Source organism: Helianthus annuus, chromosome 9, assembly GCF_002127325.2.
Source record: "Helianthus annuus cultivar XRQ/B chromosome 9, HanXRQr2.0-SUNRISE, whole genome shotgun sequence".
Taxonomy (NCBI): domain Eukaryota; kingdom Viridiplantae; phylum Streptophyta; class Magnoliopsida; order Asterales; family Asteraceae; genus Helianthus; species Helianthus annuus.
In genome coordinates this window covers 159,683,205-159,703,164 of record NC_035441.2, presented here as the reverse complement: position 1 = coordinate 159,703,164, position 19,960 = coordinate 159,683,205, and the positions used below count along the sequence as shown (strand labels likewise).

General features: G+C 34.2%; 1 protein-coding gene and 4 non-coding genes across 5 annotated transcripts; all 5 read right to left on the bottom strand.

Moving 5' to 3' along the window:
* Positions 1 to 6,851: 6,851 nt before the first annotated feature.
* LOC118482532 lies at positions 6,852 to 6,949 on the bottom strand. The gene has a single exon (XR_004868566.1). It is a non-coding gene; the product is annotated as a small nucleolar RNA R64/Z200 family (small nucleolar RNA).
* Positions 6,950 to 7,021: 72 nt separating this feature from the next.
* On the bottom strand, positions 7,022 to 7,102 carry LOC118482530. Its single transcript, XR_004868564.1, has one exon. It is a non-coding gene; the product is annotated as a small nucleolar RNA U54 (small nucleolar RNA).
* A 1,519-nt stretch (positions 7,103 to 8,621) lies between these two features.
* On the bottom strand, positions 8,622 to 10,385 carry LOC110879243 (glutathione S-transferase T3). The gene is made up of 2 exons (XM_022127665.2): positions 10,260 to 10,385; positions 8,622 to 9,675 (listed from the first exon to the last, which is right to left on the bottom strand). Exons 1-2 carry the CDS (start codon positions 10,275 to 10,277, stop codon positions 8,815 to 8,817), a joined length of 879 nt encoding a protein of 292 aa, XP_021983357.1. The 5' UTR covers positions 10,278 to 10,385; the 3' UTR covers positions 8,622 to 8,814.
* Positions 9,679 to 9,775, bottom strand: LOC118482533. Its single transcript, XR_004868567.1, has one exon. It is a non-coding gene; the product is annotated as a small nucleolar RNA R64/Z200 family (small nucleolar RNA).
* On the bottom strand, positions 9,833 to 9,912 carry LOC118482531. The gene has a single exon (XR_004868565.1). It is a non-coding gene; the product is annotated as a small nucleolar RNA U54 (small nucleolar RNA).
* Positions 10,386 to 19,960: the final 9,575 nt, after the last annotated feature.

Genomic DNA, 19,960 nt, shown 5'->3' with positions numbered 1-19,960 from the left:
ACATAAATTGAAAGCATCTCCACGCATGGTGAGGTGGACAAGTATGAATTCAGACCTAACTTCAAACTCTCTCACTCCCATTGGAGGAGGTTGGATTTCCTACGCAGGTCCATGGCCACGGACCTATCTGGACCAAGAGGCGGGGACTAAACAACTGCTATATTCATGACTTTGGACATTACACAACGGCATTTGTTATTCTCCAACTCTTGGAGCTCAGAGTCGCTCCTCATCGTATTTACATGTTGCACATAAATTGAAAGCATCTCCACGCATGGTGAGGTGGACAAGTACGATGTCAGACCTCTCTTCAAACTCTCTCATCCCCATTGGAGGTTGGATTTCCTATACAGGTCCATGGCCACAGACCTATTTGGACCAAGAGGCGAGGACCACACACACAAACAATTCGTTTTAATATTTTTTTTATATAAAAGTGAAGTGTGAGGTGGATGTTTGTGTAGATTTGGTTCGAGGAAAAATAAAAGTTTTTAAGGTAAAGGTCTGGAATGTGTGGACCCTCAGGGCGTAAAAGTGAAATTGCACTATTTTAACGTTATTTTACTAATTTCGTGAAAATAGCGTTCAAATCAGCGGACGGTTAATCATGCATCATGTGGTGGCTTTGATAGCTAAAAGCCAAGGGGGTACATGCACCAATTGATCTTTGTTCCAATTGATGCTTGATACAAAACTACTATCGAGCTGGTGAGTCTCACTGGAAGCAACGTCTATATTCCTACATGGTAGAGGTAAGGTTGTGTACATCTCACTAATGGGGTGGTGATCAATTGATAAAGGTTGTCTACATCTTACTCTTCTTAGACTATGTTTTAGTTTTACTATTGGTGGAATTTAGTGAGTATGATGATTAATGATGAAAGACTCACCCCTTTGGAGGCTTGAAAATGTAAAATTATGCATTGTTGATTCTTTGTTTATTATATAAATATATATAATTTATATTTGACTTGGTCCTAATTGTGTTCATTATTTCTCCCCGTCCACCTATTTCATACTTTATTCTAATGATTTGTTTTTTCTTTTTTTTTTCTTTTGACTTAATAGATTTGTATTTTTGGATTACATTGTTGTAGTTTTGGCATTTGCAAACATTTTAAGACTCATTTTCGTTCTTTACACCACCTCTAGACCCTAACCAACTCCACCTTTGTAAGAATTACCGAAAGTTGTTTATAATTACACATCATTTATATTTTTATAATACCACCTTCATTTCTATTATCTTATGTGAACCCTAAAAGCACTCAATTGCATATTCTCAGTCCAAGACTCCAAGTTTCACCAACTATATATATATTTTTTAACGAAAACTTTCTTTTAATCTCCTATCGTCTGTGGAACTTGAACCTAAGATATTCCCTCTCAAATCCAGACGTTTAAAGGTTTTTTCCTTTACCAATGGACTATCACTCCATTGGTTCCACCAACTATATCTAAGTAGCATTTTCGTAGGGTAATCTCAATTTTACTCGTTTATTTTATGCAAATTCTTTTAAATAATACTTTCATAATCAACATTCTTAATAAGCGGATGAAGCCCCTTAGCCAAGTAAATTTTTTTTTTGAATGGTTGAGATGTTAAATACACACCCATATGCATAATGCTCTTTACCATACCCCCACACCCCCCCCCCCCCCTCTATGGTGCCCCGATATCACCCATGCGGCATGGTGTTTAGCGCCCTAATGGGCTTAGGTGACAGTAGACGCCATCCCACCACACATAGTGTGAAATAGTGGTTTCAGCCATTATTATGCTATAAGCAACAAAGATATTTGAAAAAAAAATGAGACTTTTGATATAAGTGAATATGTGAAATACAGTTTTATTTTTATTTAGAACGGTGACATAACATTTGAAAATTAGCAAGAAATATACAGAAACAACAAAGAAAAAAACATCAAGCAAATGAGAGAGGAGATCAACACCAATCCTTCCAATTTAAATTACATTTTTAGCTCTAATTTGATCCAATTTTAAAGCGTCCTCTTGATATCCCCGCAACTCATTTCTCCATTAGATCAATATCTCGTATATTGAGAAGGCATCCATAACCTAATAACGCTCCATTTGATCAAGGGGTAATCATCATACCTGGTTCTCCTCCAACGCCATAAACATTTAAATATCACTCTTAATACGAATAAAAGTACATTTCTTGAGAGCATGATAATTCTCTTTTGACCAACTACATTAAAAATCATTTCTTTTTCAAATATATGATGTATGCATGGACTCAACTTATGTTATAAGATGAGAATCCCTTCTAGAGGATCAACTACAAACAAGATAAGTTAATGACAAATTTGCACACCCTATCTTGCATAACTACACTTATTTAAGTGTTAAAGCACCCTTAATACATGGATAATATTAACTTAAACTAAAGTGAAGATAAGGTTGTTGTTCATCACAGTTCACAATGTTTCACATAAGGTTCTAGCGAGATTGAACAATGTGATAAAACTATAGGGTCTTATTTCTTTGTAATGCTTACTGTTTTTTTGACAAACAAACTTATTTGAGTGAAACGCATCTAAATTATGTTAGGTATCTAATACAATCGATCGACTACCACGCCTAAGATGGTATTGTCAATTCAAGATTTAACAAGTTGATCAAGATCGAACTAATTAGTTGTTCATATTGCATTCCATCCCGCGTATTAACTAAGATCCTCAAAATTTCTACCAAGCAAACATGCTAAATAACATTCTTTTTTCTTTCATGTACAACCAAAACACATAAGACGTTGATGGTATTCGAGTGCAGACATTTCTTACGACACAACATCTATTATTTCTATAACCGATACTGTTATCTCGTAATAGAATAGGTTAGGCTAAGAACATATATTTTATATTTGTGCCTAACTTTCTCATGATTCAACAAAAGTTGCCTCCAATTAAGCTTGAGGTTTTGAAACCTACCCTTTTGGAAGTGAATGTCCTGTCCGTTTTAAACGCATCCCCATTATAAATTATTATACAAGAAGCCATCGAAAAATCCAAACGTCACTTTCAACCAAAGAATCCAAACAAAATGCATAAAGTTAAAAAAGAATCTAGAAATAATTAAAGAATTTCGACGGCAACCTTTAAAAACAGGTGAGGTTGGTATACTTTTTGAGAATAATAATGCATTATTAAGCTCCATGAGTTGCATATATTTATTCCGTGAAAACTAAATATTTTGTCTTGTAATAGAGTTAACTCTCATTTTCGTTTTAGTGGTTTATTCACTTTTGCCATTTCATGTCAATGATGATACTAGTACTTGAGTTAATTACACAGGTAGTCCTTGTGGTTTATCAACAGTAACACCTTCAAGTACTAACTTTGTTTGTAACAACTTGAGGTTCTGTGGTTTCGATATTGTAACACGTTAAGGTATTAGGACTAACTGTCGTTAACTTTTTACAGATATTGAGGATACTTTTGTCAATTAGTCCCAATACTCTAACATGTTACAAAATCGAAAGTATGAAACATCAAGATGTTACAAAAAAAGTTAGCACTCAAAAGTGTTACTTTTAATAAACCACAAGGACCATCTGTATAATTAACTCTTAACATTTTGTGAATCTTTAAGTGTTAAGTAACATGTATATAGTACATGGGTATCTTTAATCAACAACTATAAACACAAGTTATAAGTTCAATACATTATCAAAACAAGGCATCATATCGTTTTTTAATAATGAGATTTTTACATATATCCCCTTACTAAAAAGCTTTATTACATATTTACCCAACCCTTTAAATTAATTACATATTTCCCCTTCTCACATGAAATTACTCTATTACCTTTTTCTTATCCTTTAAATTAATTACATATTTGCCCTTCTCACATCAAACTACACAAACCCTCCTTCACATCAAACGATTGTTCTTCACCTGGTTCTCCTTCCTTTTGGCAACCCTAGGGGCGTATCTACGTATATAGTTACGGGTTCACACGAACCCATCGAGTTTTGAAATTTTGATAGAAACATATATAACAAATTTGGAGTGAACCCATAAACAAAAATGGAGAACAACTGCAGTGGAAAAGGCTTTCGTTTCTACACAAGAGGGCACGAGTTCAACTCTTGTTTGTAGTACTTTCTGTACACTTTTCTTTATTTTGAATAGAAAAATTAACCTAGGGTTCCACTTAAAGTTTTAATAGTTTCTTTTTATGGTTCACGGTTGTACTCGTTTCTTTTTATCCTAGACGGTAGGCTATTGGACTATAGTGAGTTATTCAAACTGCATCAATTATTCAAGCTTTCTGTGTGTCTTTGATTTAATTTTGTGTGTGACTTTGGATAAATTGTTTACTAGTTTTGTGTGTGTTTGTTTTACAATTTATTGTTAAAGGCAATGTTAGGATGTGTGTTTGTTCAACAATTTATTTATTTTATACATTTGTAGCCACAAGAGGAATGAACAAGTGGTGTTGTTGGTTTTGAATTACTCACAACTGCAGCCATAGGATTGAAGATGTATATATCATTTGAATATATATTTTTAACATAATGCATATTACATAACATCTATGTGTTAATTTTTACAGTTTGTGAAGAGTGAAGTGGAATTTATAAGTGACATCTCATTTTATATCGAGGACACGGGAAATCATGAATGCATAACTTCGTTGTTGTGGTTTTTCTAATCTAAAATTGAAGATTTGAGGTATGCATTTCTATAAAAAAAAAGTTAAGACTTTATTAAAAAAAAGGGCAGCAACTATTAGTTATACCAATATTATATATAATTGAGTTATTTTTAAGGGCACTATAGTAGCTAAAACAACGTCGCTCAAATTCGGTTCGACCATGAAATGATGGGTCCGACCCAACTGACCCGAAAATTCCAACATTTGGTTGAGAAATATGACTACCAAAAAAGGTGAACCCATCGTAAAAAATTCCTAGATCCACCACTGGGCAACCCTACACATGTTCTCTTTCCCCTTCGCAAACCCTACACGGGTTCGACTCATACAAGTAAGTCGGTTTGTATTGCAGAAAAATGATCGGTTTGTATGGCAAAAAAAACGCTGCAAATTGACCCTATACTTGTTACGAGTTCTGGTTGTATGGCAAAATAATGGTTTCTTTGTTGAAGCTACCAATGTGTAAGGCCTGAATTAATGTATAAGGATTGTTTCTGGAATACCATACCATTTGAGAAACTAAAGCACTTTGCATTATTTTAAGTGATGATGTATGATGAGAAATTATGTTAAAGCAGTATGCATTAAATTATTTTAAGTGGTGAGAAATTAAAACAGAATACCATAAAGAACCAAACGCTAAGTTGAAACCATTAATTACTGGGATTTTTAATACATGGGATTTGTTAAATTTACTCATAATTTCAATGATGTCTAGTTTTGTATAGCTGCTTCTGGTTGTATACTTTTGGTTTATTCACATTAGGTAGATTTTGGATAATGAGGTTATCAATATTTGCTACACTAACGAAATTGCAACATACAAAATGTTAATCATGTAACATAAATTGAGTAGCAACTAGCAAGTAGAGGAATAGAGAAATATGATTGAAGGTATTAGAAAGGGGATATATATAGATAGTCATATAGAAAGGGGACATATGTAGATAGTCATTTGGGTGCAAAATATTTTTAAAAATTTTAGCCGCCTAGATATATATAAAAAAAATAAAAAATTGGTTTGGATCGGGTCATGTAAACAAAAGAACATCAAACTAAAATTTATATAAACATCAATAACATGTCAAACATTATTACAAACATATTTATAATGTCACCCTACAGATTTTCATTTTTGAAATCTATTCAAAATATCATACGTCAAACATTGTTACAAACTTATTTATAATGACACCCTACAGATTTTCATTTTTGAACAGATACTTTCTTAAGCAAGTCTTTCTCTATATTAACATATATACAACTATCACTTAAATTATCATCGCCAATTCGATTACGCAAGTAGGTTTTCACATTCTCCATTGCCGAAAAACATCTTTTAACGGTTGCGACGGGTAATACGAGAACAAGCTTCAATAAACAATTTATACCAATGCAAAATTTACGTGAATATTTGTTGAAACCATTAACCTTACAAGACTCGACAAACCATCCAAGTTGGCAAATCGTGTATCTTTTTTCACAAAACCAATGTAGTTTCCGAGTTGCACCGGAAGCCTTTGTTTTTCGGCTTCATAAAAATCATATGGATACTTTTCGGGTCGTTTTAGTGTATTTGGAATGTCAAACGCACTAAAATTATCACACGGACTCAAACAACTCATACAAAGAAGTACTTCCAATGTTACCTCGTTAGAACGGTTTCCAAATTCTTGAATTTGCAAATCTAGAACCGCATTGGAGCAATCACACTCGTAATAATGCCGATTTGAGGCGGTTCTAGATTTGTAAATTCAAGAATTTGAAAACCATTTTAACGAGGTAACATCAGAACTACTTATATGTATGAGTTGTTTTAGTCCGTGTGATAATTTTAGTGCGTTTGCCATTCCAAATATACTAAAACTAGCCAAAAAGTATCCATATGGTTCCAATGAAAACGAAAAACGAAGGCTTCCGGTCCAACTCGGAAACTACTTGTGAAAAAAGATACACGATTTGCCGACTTGAATGGTTTATCGATTCTTGTAAGGTTAACGGTTTCAACAAATATTCACAACAATGCAATTTCGTCCAATTTGGGTAAAGTGCAATATCTTTCACAAGTTAAAAGTCACACAGTTAACATTATAGGTTTTGGTTTAGGCTTAAAACTTAAAAGTGTAATTTAGAACCAGACGTAAGTTAAAACCAAGATTAGGCAAAAAAACTACTCAGAAAATATGAATTTCATTCTCATAGATTTTGATATCAAAACCTCTGAAGTCTGACATGTGAATTATTCATATTTCATCATTGCAGAAAACAAAACAATAATTTAAGTAATAGAATAATAATACAATGTGACAAGGATTATACAGTTAATGTTGTTGAAAGAGCTCTCATTCAAATATATTTTCCGTCAGGTTAATAATCGGAATAGCGTATATTGCCTAAATGGCATTCGATCATAGAGCTCTTAATTAACCGAAAACAAAATAAATTCAGTTTCACAAAATAAATAAAAAATAATGAAAGTACAGTTTTGAAGAAAAAAAGGGCTGAAATTAAAATCAAGATCTGAATGAGATCAGAGGTTGGTAAAGGTTTATCAGTCACGATTTATCTGAAACACGGACCAATTGTTCCTCATCACATCTCTAATTACTAAGACAAAACATATAACAAAATCAGTTCAAATTATTTAATACCAGATGAAACCTGCATCAAGAATGAAAGATACCAAAAAGGATAAGAGAAAACGAATAAAAATTAAACCGATTCTGCATCCAGATTGAAAATAGAAAAAACGATGAAAGGGTTTGCAGAGAAGTTGCAAGATATAAAGACGTGTAGAAACCCTAAGACACCCCTCTCGGTTATGGACCTCGTTGTGAACCAGACTGGGCTTTGCTATCCAACATATGTGGGCCTTATACATAACCCCTTACCCTGCTGGTAAAACAAAACATAACACTTTCTGGTGCTCACTGCTAAAGGTGCACAAATCGGGTTTTTTTAATAGCCGGGTTAATATTTAAAATGAATACCTTATCTATACTCTAAAGGTAGGGTAGGGTTGGATTGGGTTACGGTTATAAAATACCCGGGTACAAAAATAACTGATTCTAGGTATTGGTTTTTTGTGCACCTCTAGTGCTCATTACTTATTACAAGATGGTGAATATACTTTGGTTATTAAGACCATACTGAGTTGGGCGTGGAAGCCTCAACCACGCCGGCACACCAGCCCAAGGCTGGCGTGGTGGTGAGGGCTGGGGATTCTTCACCGGCGTGGTGGGCTATTGGGTGGTGACATGACGGTTCTTGATTGGTGGGTATTGTTTGGGTTTTTTGATTGGTTCTTGTTTATTTTCTTATTTTTATAAATACGTCTACTTTCACGCCCCTCCCATCCCGTGCATTTTTCAAACTAATAAAGTGTAGAGGGCTAGAATGATTTTTGGAGCGGACCCTTCACCAGTTCGTTCTTTTGTGAGGATGCAATGCAAACATAGGCATTTATCCATCTTTAGATGTTTGAACTTATTAGAGCTGCTACAAAAATGCGAATGCCTTTTTTTTTTTTTTTTTTTTTTTGTATAAGAGTGGCCTCAACTCCACTCTTTATATTTGTCTAATGCAATTTAGTAATGTAAAAATGCCGTTGGCACACTTCAAGGTTACTTTGTATTCACACAGTAACCCATCCCCAAAAAATTGTTGTATAATGAAAAAAAAAACTATGCAAACATATTTTAATCTGATTTGTTAAATAAATTTACACTACATTAGACATGTGATACATTGACGTAAATGAAAACGTGTGTAGCCTCTTACAGATAGCATTAAAGTATAGTTATGCAAAGATGATGTGAAAGTTGATAAAACTTTTAGTTAAAGTAGTATGTGATGATTTACATTACATAAACATGTGATGCATTGATGTAATGAAAAAGTGTATAGCCTCTTACGGAAAGGCATTGGGACGTTCGTCTATCTCAACGGCAAGTGATGGCGCCAGTATATTAGATGTTCGTTTGTATCAACGATGAGACCCTATCAAAGGGGTTGAGAGTTCTACAAGTCTACTAAAGGAGCTCAAAACCAATACAACATGGTACATGAATATGAGCATTATCCATAACAACATTACATAATAATTACAAGATCATCCATCGAAAGGATTTCTACTTCTTCTTGCCATATTTTTCCCTAATCATGGCGCAACGTTCTCTATGAAATTCAAGCGTTTCAGGATCCATTTGACTCGTATCCTTATAGAGGATTTCCATTTCATTCATTGCAAGTTTTTTCTCCTTCAACACAATCATTTGTGCCATTTTGGCATTTAATTGCTCCATCATATCCATTTTTTTGTTTAACATATTATCAATTGTAGTAGCAACCTCTTTTACGCCTTTTCCCTTTGTTACTTTCTTACCCTTACCCTTCTCCGTGCCAATAGGACTAGGCAATTCATCAACTTCGTAATCTTCTACCGATATAGGAATATTGTCTACATCGTTATTGAGGTTAATACATGTGTTAACATCCGAAGAATTGGTGTACTCACCTGAAGGAGAGGTTTTCGTTCTCTTTGGCTCCGGAATGTCAATTTGTTTCTTCCATTTGGGATCGTCTTTGACTAAATTCCACACGTGTTCACGTATGAAATGTGCTTTATGTTCTTCATGATACACCTTATGAGCTTGTGTCTTTAACTCATCATCAGACAAATCACTTCCCTTTTCTGCTCTCAACCGTATCATAATGTTGTTGAATGAAGTCACGTTAACTTTCATCATATGCCAATGCGACCTCAAGTTGTCAGCCGTTCTCTCAGCCCCAGAGCCATCTCCTTCGGTGTAGTATTTCAACACCCTCTTCCAAAAATCCAAGCTCTTCGGGCCGTTCCCGACAACGCTGTTGTTTGATACATGTAAAAATCCCCTCGTAAGAAGTTCATCGTCCGCAATAGTCCACGGTTGCCTTTTACTATTCGAAGACGCCCCCTCTTTTCTTTTCTTCTTCTTAGAACAAGTGTTCATCTGTATATACAAAATATTACAAGTTTCATGCTCACTGATTTTGATAACAAAATCTTTGAAGTCTGACATGTGAATTATTCGTATTTCATCATTGCAAAATACAAAAAATAATCAAAACAACATTTTAACAAAATAATAGAGTTAGTGTTGTTGAAAGAGCTCTCATTCAACTATATTTTCCGTCGATAACAATCGGAATAGTGTATATTGCCTAAAATGGCATTCAATCATAGAGCTCTTGATAAACACAAACTATCCATTTCAATTATACATAAATAAAGCTCAACTAGAAGAATTATTGGCATACAACATTTGACCAAAAAAAGCACAAAAATATATAAAGGTGTATCAGTCGCAATTAATCTGAAACACGGACCAATGGTTCCTCCTCTAAATTATCCAAAATTTGAAGAAAATTAAAAAAAAAAATAGAGGAGTGAAATGATACACAGAAATATTACCGGATCAACTGTAATGAATATCAGATGCTATCAATCAGAATGAAACTAAGAACAGAGGAGCATGAAGTAAGTATGAAAAATTGAGCAAATTAACAACAACTAAGACGATGAAGCTATTCTTACCAGAAGAGGATTCTGCATCCGGAATGGAAATGAAAACCCTAGAATCGAACGCCGACACACGTACGATAGCACTAGTCGGTTATGGAGCTGACCCTGGAGGATGGATCTTGTGAAACTGACTGGGCTTTGCTACTCATATATGTAGGCTTTATGCATGGCCCAGCCCAGAGGCAGAAACCATTCTTTTTGGTTAAGCTCAGGCCCAACAAAAACACAAAATTTTAGACCAATCTTACTTGTATACATGTATGCAAATGACAATATTACCTATACCAACAATTAGAACATAATTTTATATAACCATGTTGATATTGAATTGGAAATATACATATTTTTCAACAGTGACTTTATTTTTTCATTATGTCTAAGAAAAGAAAACTTACACCAATTAGCAGGGGTGGCCGGAAAGCAAACTTTTGATCTGGATTTTTACTGGATGAGGTCGCGGAATTTATATTTTACTAGTAAAAAAATCTTTAGGTTTTATTTATCATTGGATTGAATCATGTTTAAATTGTAGTGTATTAAAAAAGACCAAGCCGAAAAAGGTTAACTTAATAGACTCGTAACTAAATTAAAATAATAATAATAATAATAAGAGTTAATTACCAAAATCACCCCTGAGGTTTAGGCACGTTTGCCATTTTCGTATAAAATGACACTTTTGTACCATTTTGCCCCCCACGTTTGTAACTTTTTGCCATTTTCATCCAAACCACTAACTTAGTTTATTTTTTCTGTTAAGTTAAAAGATATTTGGATGAAAATGGCAAATATAAACCACAGGGACGAAAATGGCAAATATGCTCAAACTCTTTTTAATTTCTTTTATTTAGTTAATTTTGTCACATATATAATAAAAAAGAATATACATGCAATTTTTATACAAAAAAAAATAATAGTTTTGTCACGTATTTTTTTATAAATTTTCATCCATTCACTAAGTTAATTTTTTTTCTATTAAGGCGAAAGATGTTTTAAATTTTATAAATTAATTTTTTGTATCAAGGTTATTATATGTTGTCTTTTGTTCCATAGAACTTTGTTTTCTTTCTCTAAGTAACATGAATATTTCGATTCTGTTTTTGAGAGTTTAACAAGAAAATAGCTCGTCGTGAAAAGTGTTTATCACAAAATATTAGATGGCATTATACTTACTATTTGGTGGGTAATTTTAAGGTTTGGTAAAGGTACGTTGTTTGATGGGGGCACTGGCTTTTGTTTTTCGTTAGGAGCGAATTTAAAAGAGTAGAAGATGAATAAAAAACTTGGTACATATGATAATATTTGTTTATTTGACATTTTTCTATAAGGTCACAAACATTTTAGTTTTATAAAAATTAGAGGTTTAAGTAGATTTATTTTTATAAAATTGATCTATATAAACAATTGGAAATTAATTTCTGTATTAATTTATAAAATTTAAAACATTCTTCGCCTTAATAGAAAAAAAAATTAACTTAGTTAGTGGTTGGATGAAAATTTATAAAAAATATGTGACAAAACTATTATTTTTTCATATAAAAATTGCATGTATATTCTTTTTTATTATATATGTGACAAAATTAACTAAATAAAAGAAATTAAAAAGAGTTTGAGCACATTTGCGATTTTCGTCCCTGTGGTTTATAGTTGCCATTTTCATCCAAATATCATTCAACTTAACAGAAAAAATAAACTAAGTTAGTTGTTTGGATGAAAATGGCAAAAAGTTACAAACGTGAGGGGCAAAATGGTACAAAAGTGTCATTTTGGACGAAAATGGCGAATGTGCTCAAACCTCAGGGGCGATTTTGGCAATTAACTCTAATAATAATAATAATAATAATAATAATAATAATAATAATAATAATAATAATAATAATAATAATAATAATAATAATAATAATAATAATAATAATAAAAGATAAAAGAGACAAGTTATCACTCCCAAGTTAGGTTTCTAACAGTTTCTTAATTTGATTTGATCGTTAGTAAATTAAAAGCCTGTAGTTAAAAAGAAAAAAAGAAAAAGTAAGAGAAAAAATAATAAGTCTTCAAGTGGGAGAGAACCACAATTTGATTGAAGAAAAACATGATTAGTCACTCTACTATATCAGGATGAAGGTGGGTAATAGAGCTTAAGGGTGTTTATGGTCAGGTTTTAATGGTTTTCCTGTTAAACAATGAGCTAAGTTGTTAGTAAGGAATTTTTTATTATTATTGAAAAACGAGATTGAACGGTTCAAACTTTATTGGGTCTATTAGAGAAACAGAGGTGGTTGGTATCCACATTTAGAATCCGAAACAAGAGTTAATTGCCATTTTCGCCCCTGAGGTTTGGGTACACTTGTCATTTTCGTCTAAAATGAAGGTTTTGTACCATTTTGCCCCCAACGTTTGTAACTTTTTGCCATTTTCATCCAAATACCTAACCAAGTTACTTTATATCTTATTATGGGTTATTTTTAACCTAACCAAGTTAATTTATACCTTATTATTGGGTATTTTTGAAATTTATCAATTATAAGGAGGTAATTTATAAATTATCTTCTAGTTATTATTTATCAGCCTTTATAAATTATCTTTAATAAGGTGATTGTTTTTCAACCAAAAAGCTTGCATCTTGTTGATCTTTTACTTTGATTCGCAAAATTCAAGATTTGTAATATAAAAATCGAATCTTGTTGTGTTTTTTCCTTTTCAGATCCAACATCCATCTGGGGTTTCTCAGAGGTTTGATTCATGTTCATGACAGTTATAAATAATCACATTGCAAATTCACAAGAGTGATGATTTTTTTTGAAGGGTCCGGATGCCTCTAAACCAGACTTCAAAAGTTTGACTTAAATCAGGCTTTAAAGGTCACCCTTCCCAACTTGTTAGAGCCAAAGGTTGAGATTCAAAGTCAACAATTAGGGGCTGCTAAAAAGTTTGAATCTTTGTAAATCACAACCGGATTTTTGGATTTCTGTATATTCTCCAAGATTTCATATGGCTGTTGCAAGGAGTGAAAACGATCCGTCTTTTAAACTCTTCAACTGCTACAAAGTTGAGAACTTGACTGAAACCATACTAGAAACTAGAAACTGACCGAAACTCGAATTTTAAAGATCGATATGTTCTTGGAGATCAATTGGGATGGGGGCAATTCGGTATAATCAGAGAATGCTCTGATAAACTAACAGGAGAGGTATTAGCTTGTAAGTCAATTTCCAAAAACCGACTCGTAACTGATGAAGATGTAAGAAGCATCAAGCTCGAGATCGAGATCATGACTAGGTTGTCCAGGCATCCAAACGTTATCGATCTCAAAGATGTTTACGAGGAAGAAGATTATGTCCATCTGGTTATGGAGTTTATAAATTACCCCCTTATAATTGATAAATTTCAAAAATACCCAATAATAAGGTATAAACTAACTTGGTTAGGTTAAAAATAACCCATAATAAGATATAAAGTAACTTGGTTAGGTATTTGGATGAAAATGGCAAAAAGTTACAAACGTTGGGGGAAAAATGGTACAAAACCTTCATTTTGGACGAAAATGGCAAGTATGCCCAAACCTCAGGGGCGAAAATGGCAATTAACTCCCGAAACAAAAAGAAAACATATCATTTTTAGAATCCGAAACAAAAAAGAAAACATATTATTTCAGTTTGATATGAAAGCCATTGCATTAATCAGCGCATTTTTTACGGCTTTTAAGGAAAGAAAAATATAATGATAATTTATTGATGTGAATTATTATTATTATTTGTTTGAACGGCTAATTTCTTTAATCCATGGGTGGCTATAATGGTGTGCTAGGAGGACCTCCGCATAAGTCCCGTAATTTCGAGAGACATGCGATTTAAAAAAAAAAAAAATCCGATATATATATGTTATTTTCTTAAATAGTAAACAAACACATAACAATTCCAATATAGGCCCATTTACAAATCATTTTTTATGGTTTAGAATTTAGCCCACTTGACATTAAGTTTATTGAGCCCAATACTAATTTGATTTTTTTTTAAATACTAATAAAACATTATGGAAGGACACATTTTTTCAAGTTCGAACAGGGTACGTGAATTCTTAGAGACGTCTCTGCTTTAATCCCCTGTCGTCTATGGGACTTGAACCCAAGACATTCCCCTTCCCAACCTAGGTGTTTTAAAGGTTTTGCATTTGCCAATGGACCACCACCCCATTGGTTGATGCGAATTATTAAATCATTGGAATTAGGACGGTTTTATTTATGAGAATGGACAATTAATGTGAACATGGGTGTAGCCACAATATTTTTCCTATGGGTTCAGAAATTTTTGAGGGTTCAATTTAAAGGATTCTACGTGTTCAATGACGAAATTTCTACAGGTGTGATGTCAAAATACCCCTATATAACACTAATTTTTTTAAGTACCAGTTTAAACCCTTACCCTTCTGTGTAGCTCGCCTCTGAATGTGAAGCATTAAAGAATTGGATTTATTTTTTAAATATTACTTTTTGTTTTTTTTAAGGTATGCGAATTGTTAAATGATTGGACTTGTGGGTTGGAATGATTGAACAGGTCCATATATTCGTCCAACCATATTTTAAACTATGAGTGTGACACTCCATTTTCCAGTTTTTTTGGTGAACAGTTTTATGTTTATATATTCTGAACCCCACTTGCTCCTTTTATTTAAACTTTTTTATACTCCTTGATGCTTTATTACATAAAAAAAATATATATTATTAGTTAAGGGTAAATAACATATATAAAATTCAAAAATGTATTAACTTGGATACATAGCATTTTTATTTAGTTTAACCAGAAACATCAAAACTAGGGCCCATATTCTGCAACTTAAAAGGCATGTGTATTCCATATCACATGTCAAACATAAAGTTTCGTTAGAAACTCATTCTAAGGTATTTTCACTAAAGTGATTTTGATATGTGTGTGATGCACAAAGGTGTTTGGGACGTAATACCACATCCGGTCAAGTCAAAAGTGAATGGTAGTCATCATAGTGTTTCATATTGCAACATAGCATAGCTAGTGTGTTATGATGTGTAACCACGCTTAAACGAACAAGTAGTGAAACCATGTTAGGGTGTAAGGGGCACTCCCCTAAGAGGACCCGGGGCGGGAGCGTGATGAAGGCTCGTCACTCGTTGAACTCGAACGGAACACCGCCGCCGGTGTTTGTTTAACGCGTTGAAGTTTCAACGCGTGCTCCACATCACACGTTAAAGTTTTAAAAAATTCGACCGTTTGTTGGAATATGACCGTTTTAAAACGGTAACTTCAATAAAAAAAAAATTAAACCATTTATCTATATATATCTACATTTTAACCATTTTTCACACATCAAACTATATCTTTTAAACCATTTTAAACCCATTTCACACAATTTTTATAACTTTCTCAAATGGAATTCCCTACGGATTCGACGTTTCCGATGTCTAGCGATACCGATACCGAGTCGTCTTCCGACAACGACACGCTAAACTTTTTTGCGTCGGTGTATAACGAGCTTGATGCCGAGTCGTCCCGCCCAAAGAAGAAGATGGTCGACCGTGATCGTATAAGTGCCAACGAAGTTTTGATGAACGATTATTTTGTGGAAAACCCGCTATACAATGCCGAAACGTTTAGAGATCGGTTTCGTTTACCCAAAGAATTATTTTTAAAGATTGTTGGAGACATCGAGGCAAGTGAGGAATGGTTTCAAGAAGGTTACGATGCGAGGGGCAAACCAAGTTTCACGCCGATACAAAAAAAATGCACGTCCGCCATTCGCCAACTAGCGACAGGTAACCCACCCGATCAATATGATGAATACCTAGCTATGTCTGAAAGAACTTCACGTGAATGTTTGCAATTTTTTTGCAATGCGGTCATTAAGTTGTATGCTAACGAGTTTTTACGTAAACCGACGAGCCACGACATCTCACGTATTTACGCCGCACACGAGGCTAGATGGCATTTTCCCGGGATGCTCGGTAGCATCGATTGTACACATATCGAGTGGAAAAACTGTCCAAGAGAGTTGCGAGGGGCGTATGTGAGGGGAGACATCAAAAGACCAACCATCATACTAGAAGCGGTGGCGTCGAATGATTTATGGATTTGGCATTCGTATTTCGGTGTTCCAGGTTCAAACAACGACATCAATGTGTTGCACACGTCGCCGTTGTTCCAAAGCGTAACGGATGGTACCGCACCTTCCTCTCCTTTCTATGTTAACGGTCGACATTACAGACGAGGCTTTTATCTTGTGGATGGTATCTACCCGTCTTGATCTGTTTTTGTGAAAGCTCCCTCATTTCCTGTCGAGGCTAAAGAAAAGGCGTTCAAAAAATTGCAAGAATCGGCAAGAAAAGATGTTGAGAGGGCATTTGGTGTTTTAAAGGGTAGATAGGGTATACTACACCGACCGGTTCGTTCGATGACCAAGAAAGCAATACATAGCATAGTGTATGCATGTATCATATTGCACAATATGTTGATCAAACACGACGGACGTGCAATATCCCCGGATTGGGTACCGGATCCTCATACACAAGTTCAAGTTCCACAAGATATCAATTTACAATTGCGTAACGAAGAAACTCACTTTCGGTTGAGATTCGATTTAATCGAACTAGTTGGTTCTCTAGGTTTGGAGTTTCCGGATTCGGACGAGGAGTAGGTTTTTTTTTTTTTTTTTAAATTGTATGTTTCTAGTATGTTAAATTCGAGTAGGGGTTTATTTTTATTTTTTAAATGTATGTTTCTAGTATGTGAAATTGAAGTAGTATGTTTTAAAATTAATGAAATTTTTAATTTTAGTGTTTTATTGTTAATTTCTAATTTAAAATAAAAAATTTTAAAAAATTGGGAGGGAGTGATAGAATTCCATCACTAGTGATTCCACTCCTCCTACATTTCTATCACTAGTGATGGAAATTTCATTGATGACATGGCATGAATTGATTGGATAGTGGGAGTGATGGATTCTATCACTAGTGAACCACCCCTAGTCCCCTAAGAGGGGAGTCCCCTCTCTTACGCCCGACCAATCCTCGTGTGCCACGTCAACTCCCCTCTTAAACTCCCCTAAGGGGAGGGGGGTGGTTCACTAGTGATAGAATTTATCAGTCACAAGCACCAATCAAGTTCCGCCATGTCATCGACCATTTTTCCATCACTCACAACCTTTTTTAGTGGGGGTGGTCATCACTCATCACCACACCCAACAATTTCCCCCCAACCAACAAATACCCTCACAAAACAAAACATTAACGCGTGATGGAGATAACGAAAACCGGATTGCGTTAATGTATCACGCGTTTTAGTTTGTACCGGCGGTCGGAATAACGCGTGGAAAACTGGATTGCGTTATGGAATAACGCACGAGCCCGAGTCCCCTAACACCCTCAATTTGATGGCGCCACTCCCCTTTTAACTCCCCTTGTTTTTTATTCAAAAAGAAAAAAAAAGAAATGTTTTGATTGGTTGAAAATGAGGCTGGCCCACCATCTCTCTCCCCTCTTCATGCGGTGAGTTCTCACCGATCTTGCTCCCCTAATTGCCTCACCTAAGTGATGGCGGCGGTGTTCCCCTAAGGTGACTTGGGTCACCGAATGGGGTCACCGAAGGTGCCCCGCTCACCCTTACGCCTTGTGACACATTATGATGATTGTTGATTTCGAAGCATTTGTAAATTGACTCAACCTAGTATAATTGTGTCCTTAGATCACTTGGGATCATATTGCGTATCACAAATGCATTAATGTGTATCAAAGATATGTGAATCCTATTAAATTATATCCTATGAATAATATGTAGGAAGATTGCTATCAAACAGAGAGCATAAAGTTCTTGTTTTCTTTTGTCAAATTAAAATTTAACTATATAGAAAATATTTTAATTATGTATGAACTCCAATGGGTTTAATTTTCACAATTACCCATGCAAGGTTTTCAAAATATGCTTTAACTAAACATATATGATGTGTTCCATTAATTTTATATCTAAGTTGTTTTTTTAAGGTAAGAACACAATATATAACATATAAAAAAGAGACTAGCGAGAAACTAAGACTAAAGAACAAACACTAAACTTAAATCACATTATACTATAATTCATGTTATTCTTTTCACACAAAACCTTCTTTTTATAAACATTTTCATCTACTTATTAAAAAAACTAGTTAACTACAGCCATTTTAAAATATTAATAAAGTTGTGTTAATACTTATAATCATAGACCTTACATTTTAGAAGGAAGGTTTTCTCCTCCCTTCCTCCCATTTTCTTAAATTACTGGCGCTCTTTAAGGTTCAAGTTTGAAAACTACTACGTTTTAGGACATTTTTAGTTCCACCGATACTTTTGTTGGTGTAAAATTTAATGGGCTTGTTGTCAAAAAAATTTCAAGGTCAGTTAGAATTAAATCGAACTGCCACAGGGTGTGGCTTAGCGCCACCCCGCCACCTCAACATCTATAACGTCCCGGGCGCTATACACTATCCCCTCCAAGTTAATAGGGGGACGCTATGGGTTCTCCGCCATGGTGCTAACAGGCGTTAAAGGTGTGTGCAGGTGGGACCCACCTCTTTTCAACCAATAATCTTTTATTTATTTTGTTTAATAGCGAGCTTTAAACCATTGCATGCAGGTTAAATGGATGGGCTTTAAAGCTCCTATATGACGTGGCGCCTAGGTGGATCTGACGTAGCGTGATAAAGTCCCTAGGAGCTTTATACCACACCATCCAACCTAACTAAAGAAGAAACTTTTATGAGGATGAGAACAACACCTATAGAGACAATCTAGCTAGCTCCGCCTTTCCTTGAATATAAGTTATTGTATATCATATGTTCGCTATAATATCGTTATATTATGATATCAGTATAATTTTTTTATTAAATACATTCGTAGTTTTCTTTAACTAATAATAAAGTTAATACAACGAGTATGCCAAGACTTTGACCTGCTTATGATTTCAATTTTCAAGACCCTCCTCCTCCAACAACATGCATTGACCGGAACCATAAAGAGTTTAGATTGATTTCTCTTACCTATTTCTTTACTTTTTTTTATTTTTTTTTCTTTTCCTTAGAAGTAATCCCGAATATATTACTGGAAGGTCTCGTAAATTTATATGATTTTACGTTTTCATAGTTCTGAGTTAATGTACAAAGCCTTTTTGTGTGAGATAGTACGTAGCCAGCCATTAGGATGTGATTTGGGGGCAACGATATATACGTACGTGACATAATTACATACATGGTTAAATAATTACACAACATCTATAACTATTTATGTTCAATAATCACGCCAACATATATAAATAATAGAGTAAACTGCAATTTTACCCCCTGTGGTTTAGGGTGATTGGCACTCTTACCCCCCCCCCTAACGAAATAATTGCAATTTTACCCCCCAACGTTGATGTTCTGTCGCAATTTTACCCCCTACCGTCAGTCAACAGTTATTTGACTGTTATAGGCAGGGGTATTTTGGTAATCTTACCCCATATTTATTATTATTATTATTATTAAAATCAAATTATCATCATCATCTTCAACTAACCCAGATCCATCAACATCATCTTCAAATAATTACTCCAACATATTGGATCCCATTTGCAAGGTTCACTTGGAACCTAATTAGAACACTCTTGAAACTTGGTTACTATCGTACAAAGTTAACCCTTAAATAATATATATATATAGGATAGGATTATGTGATAAACACCCTT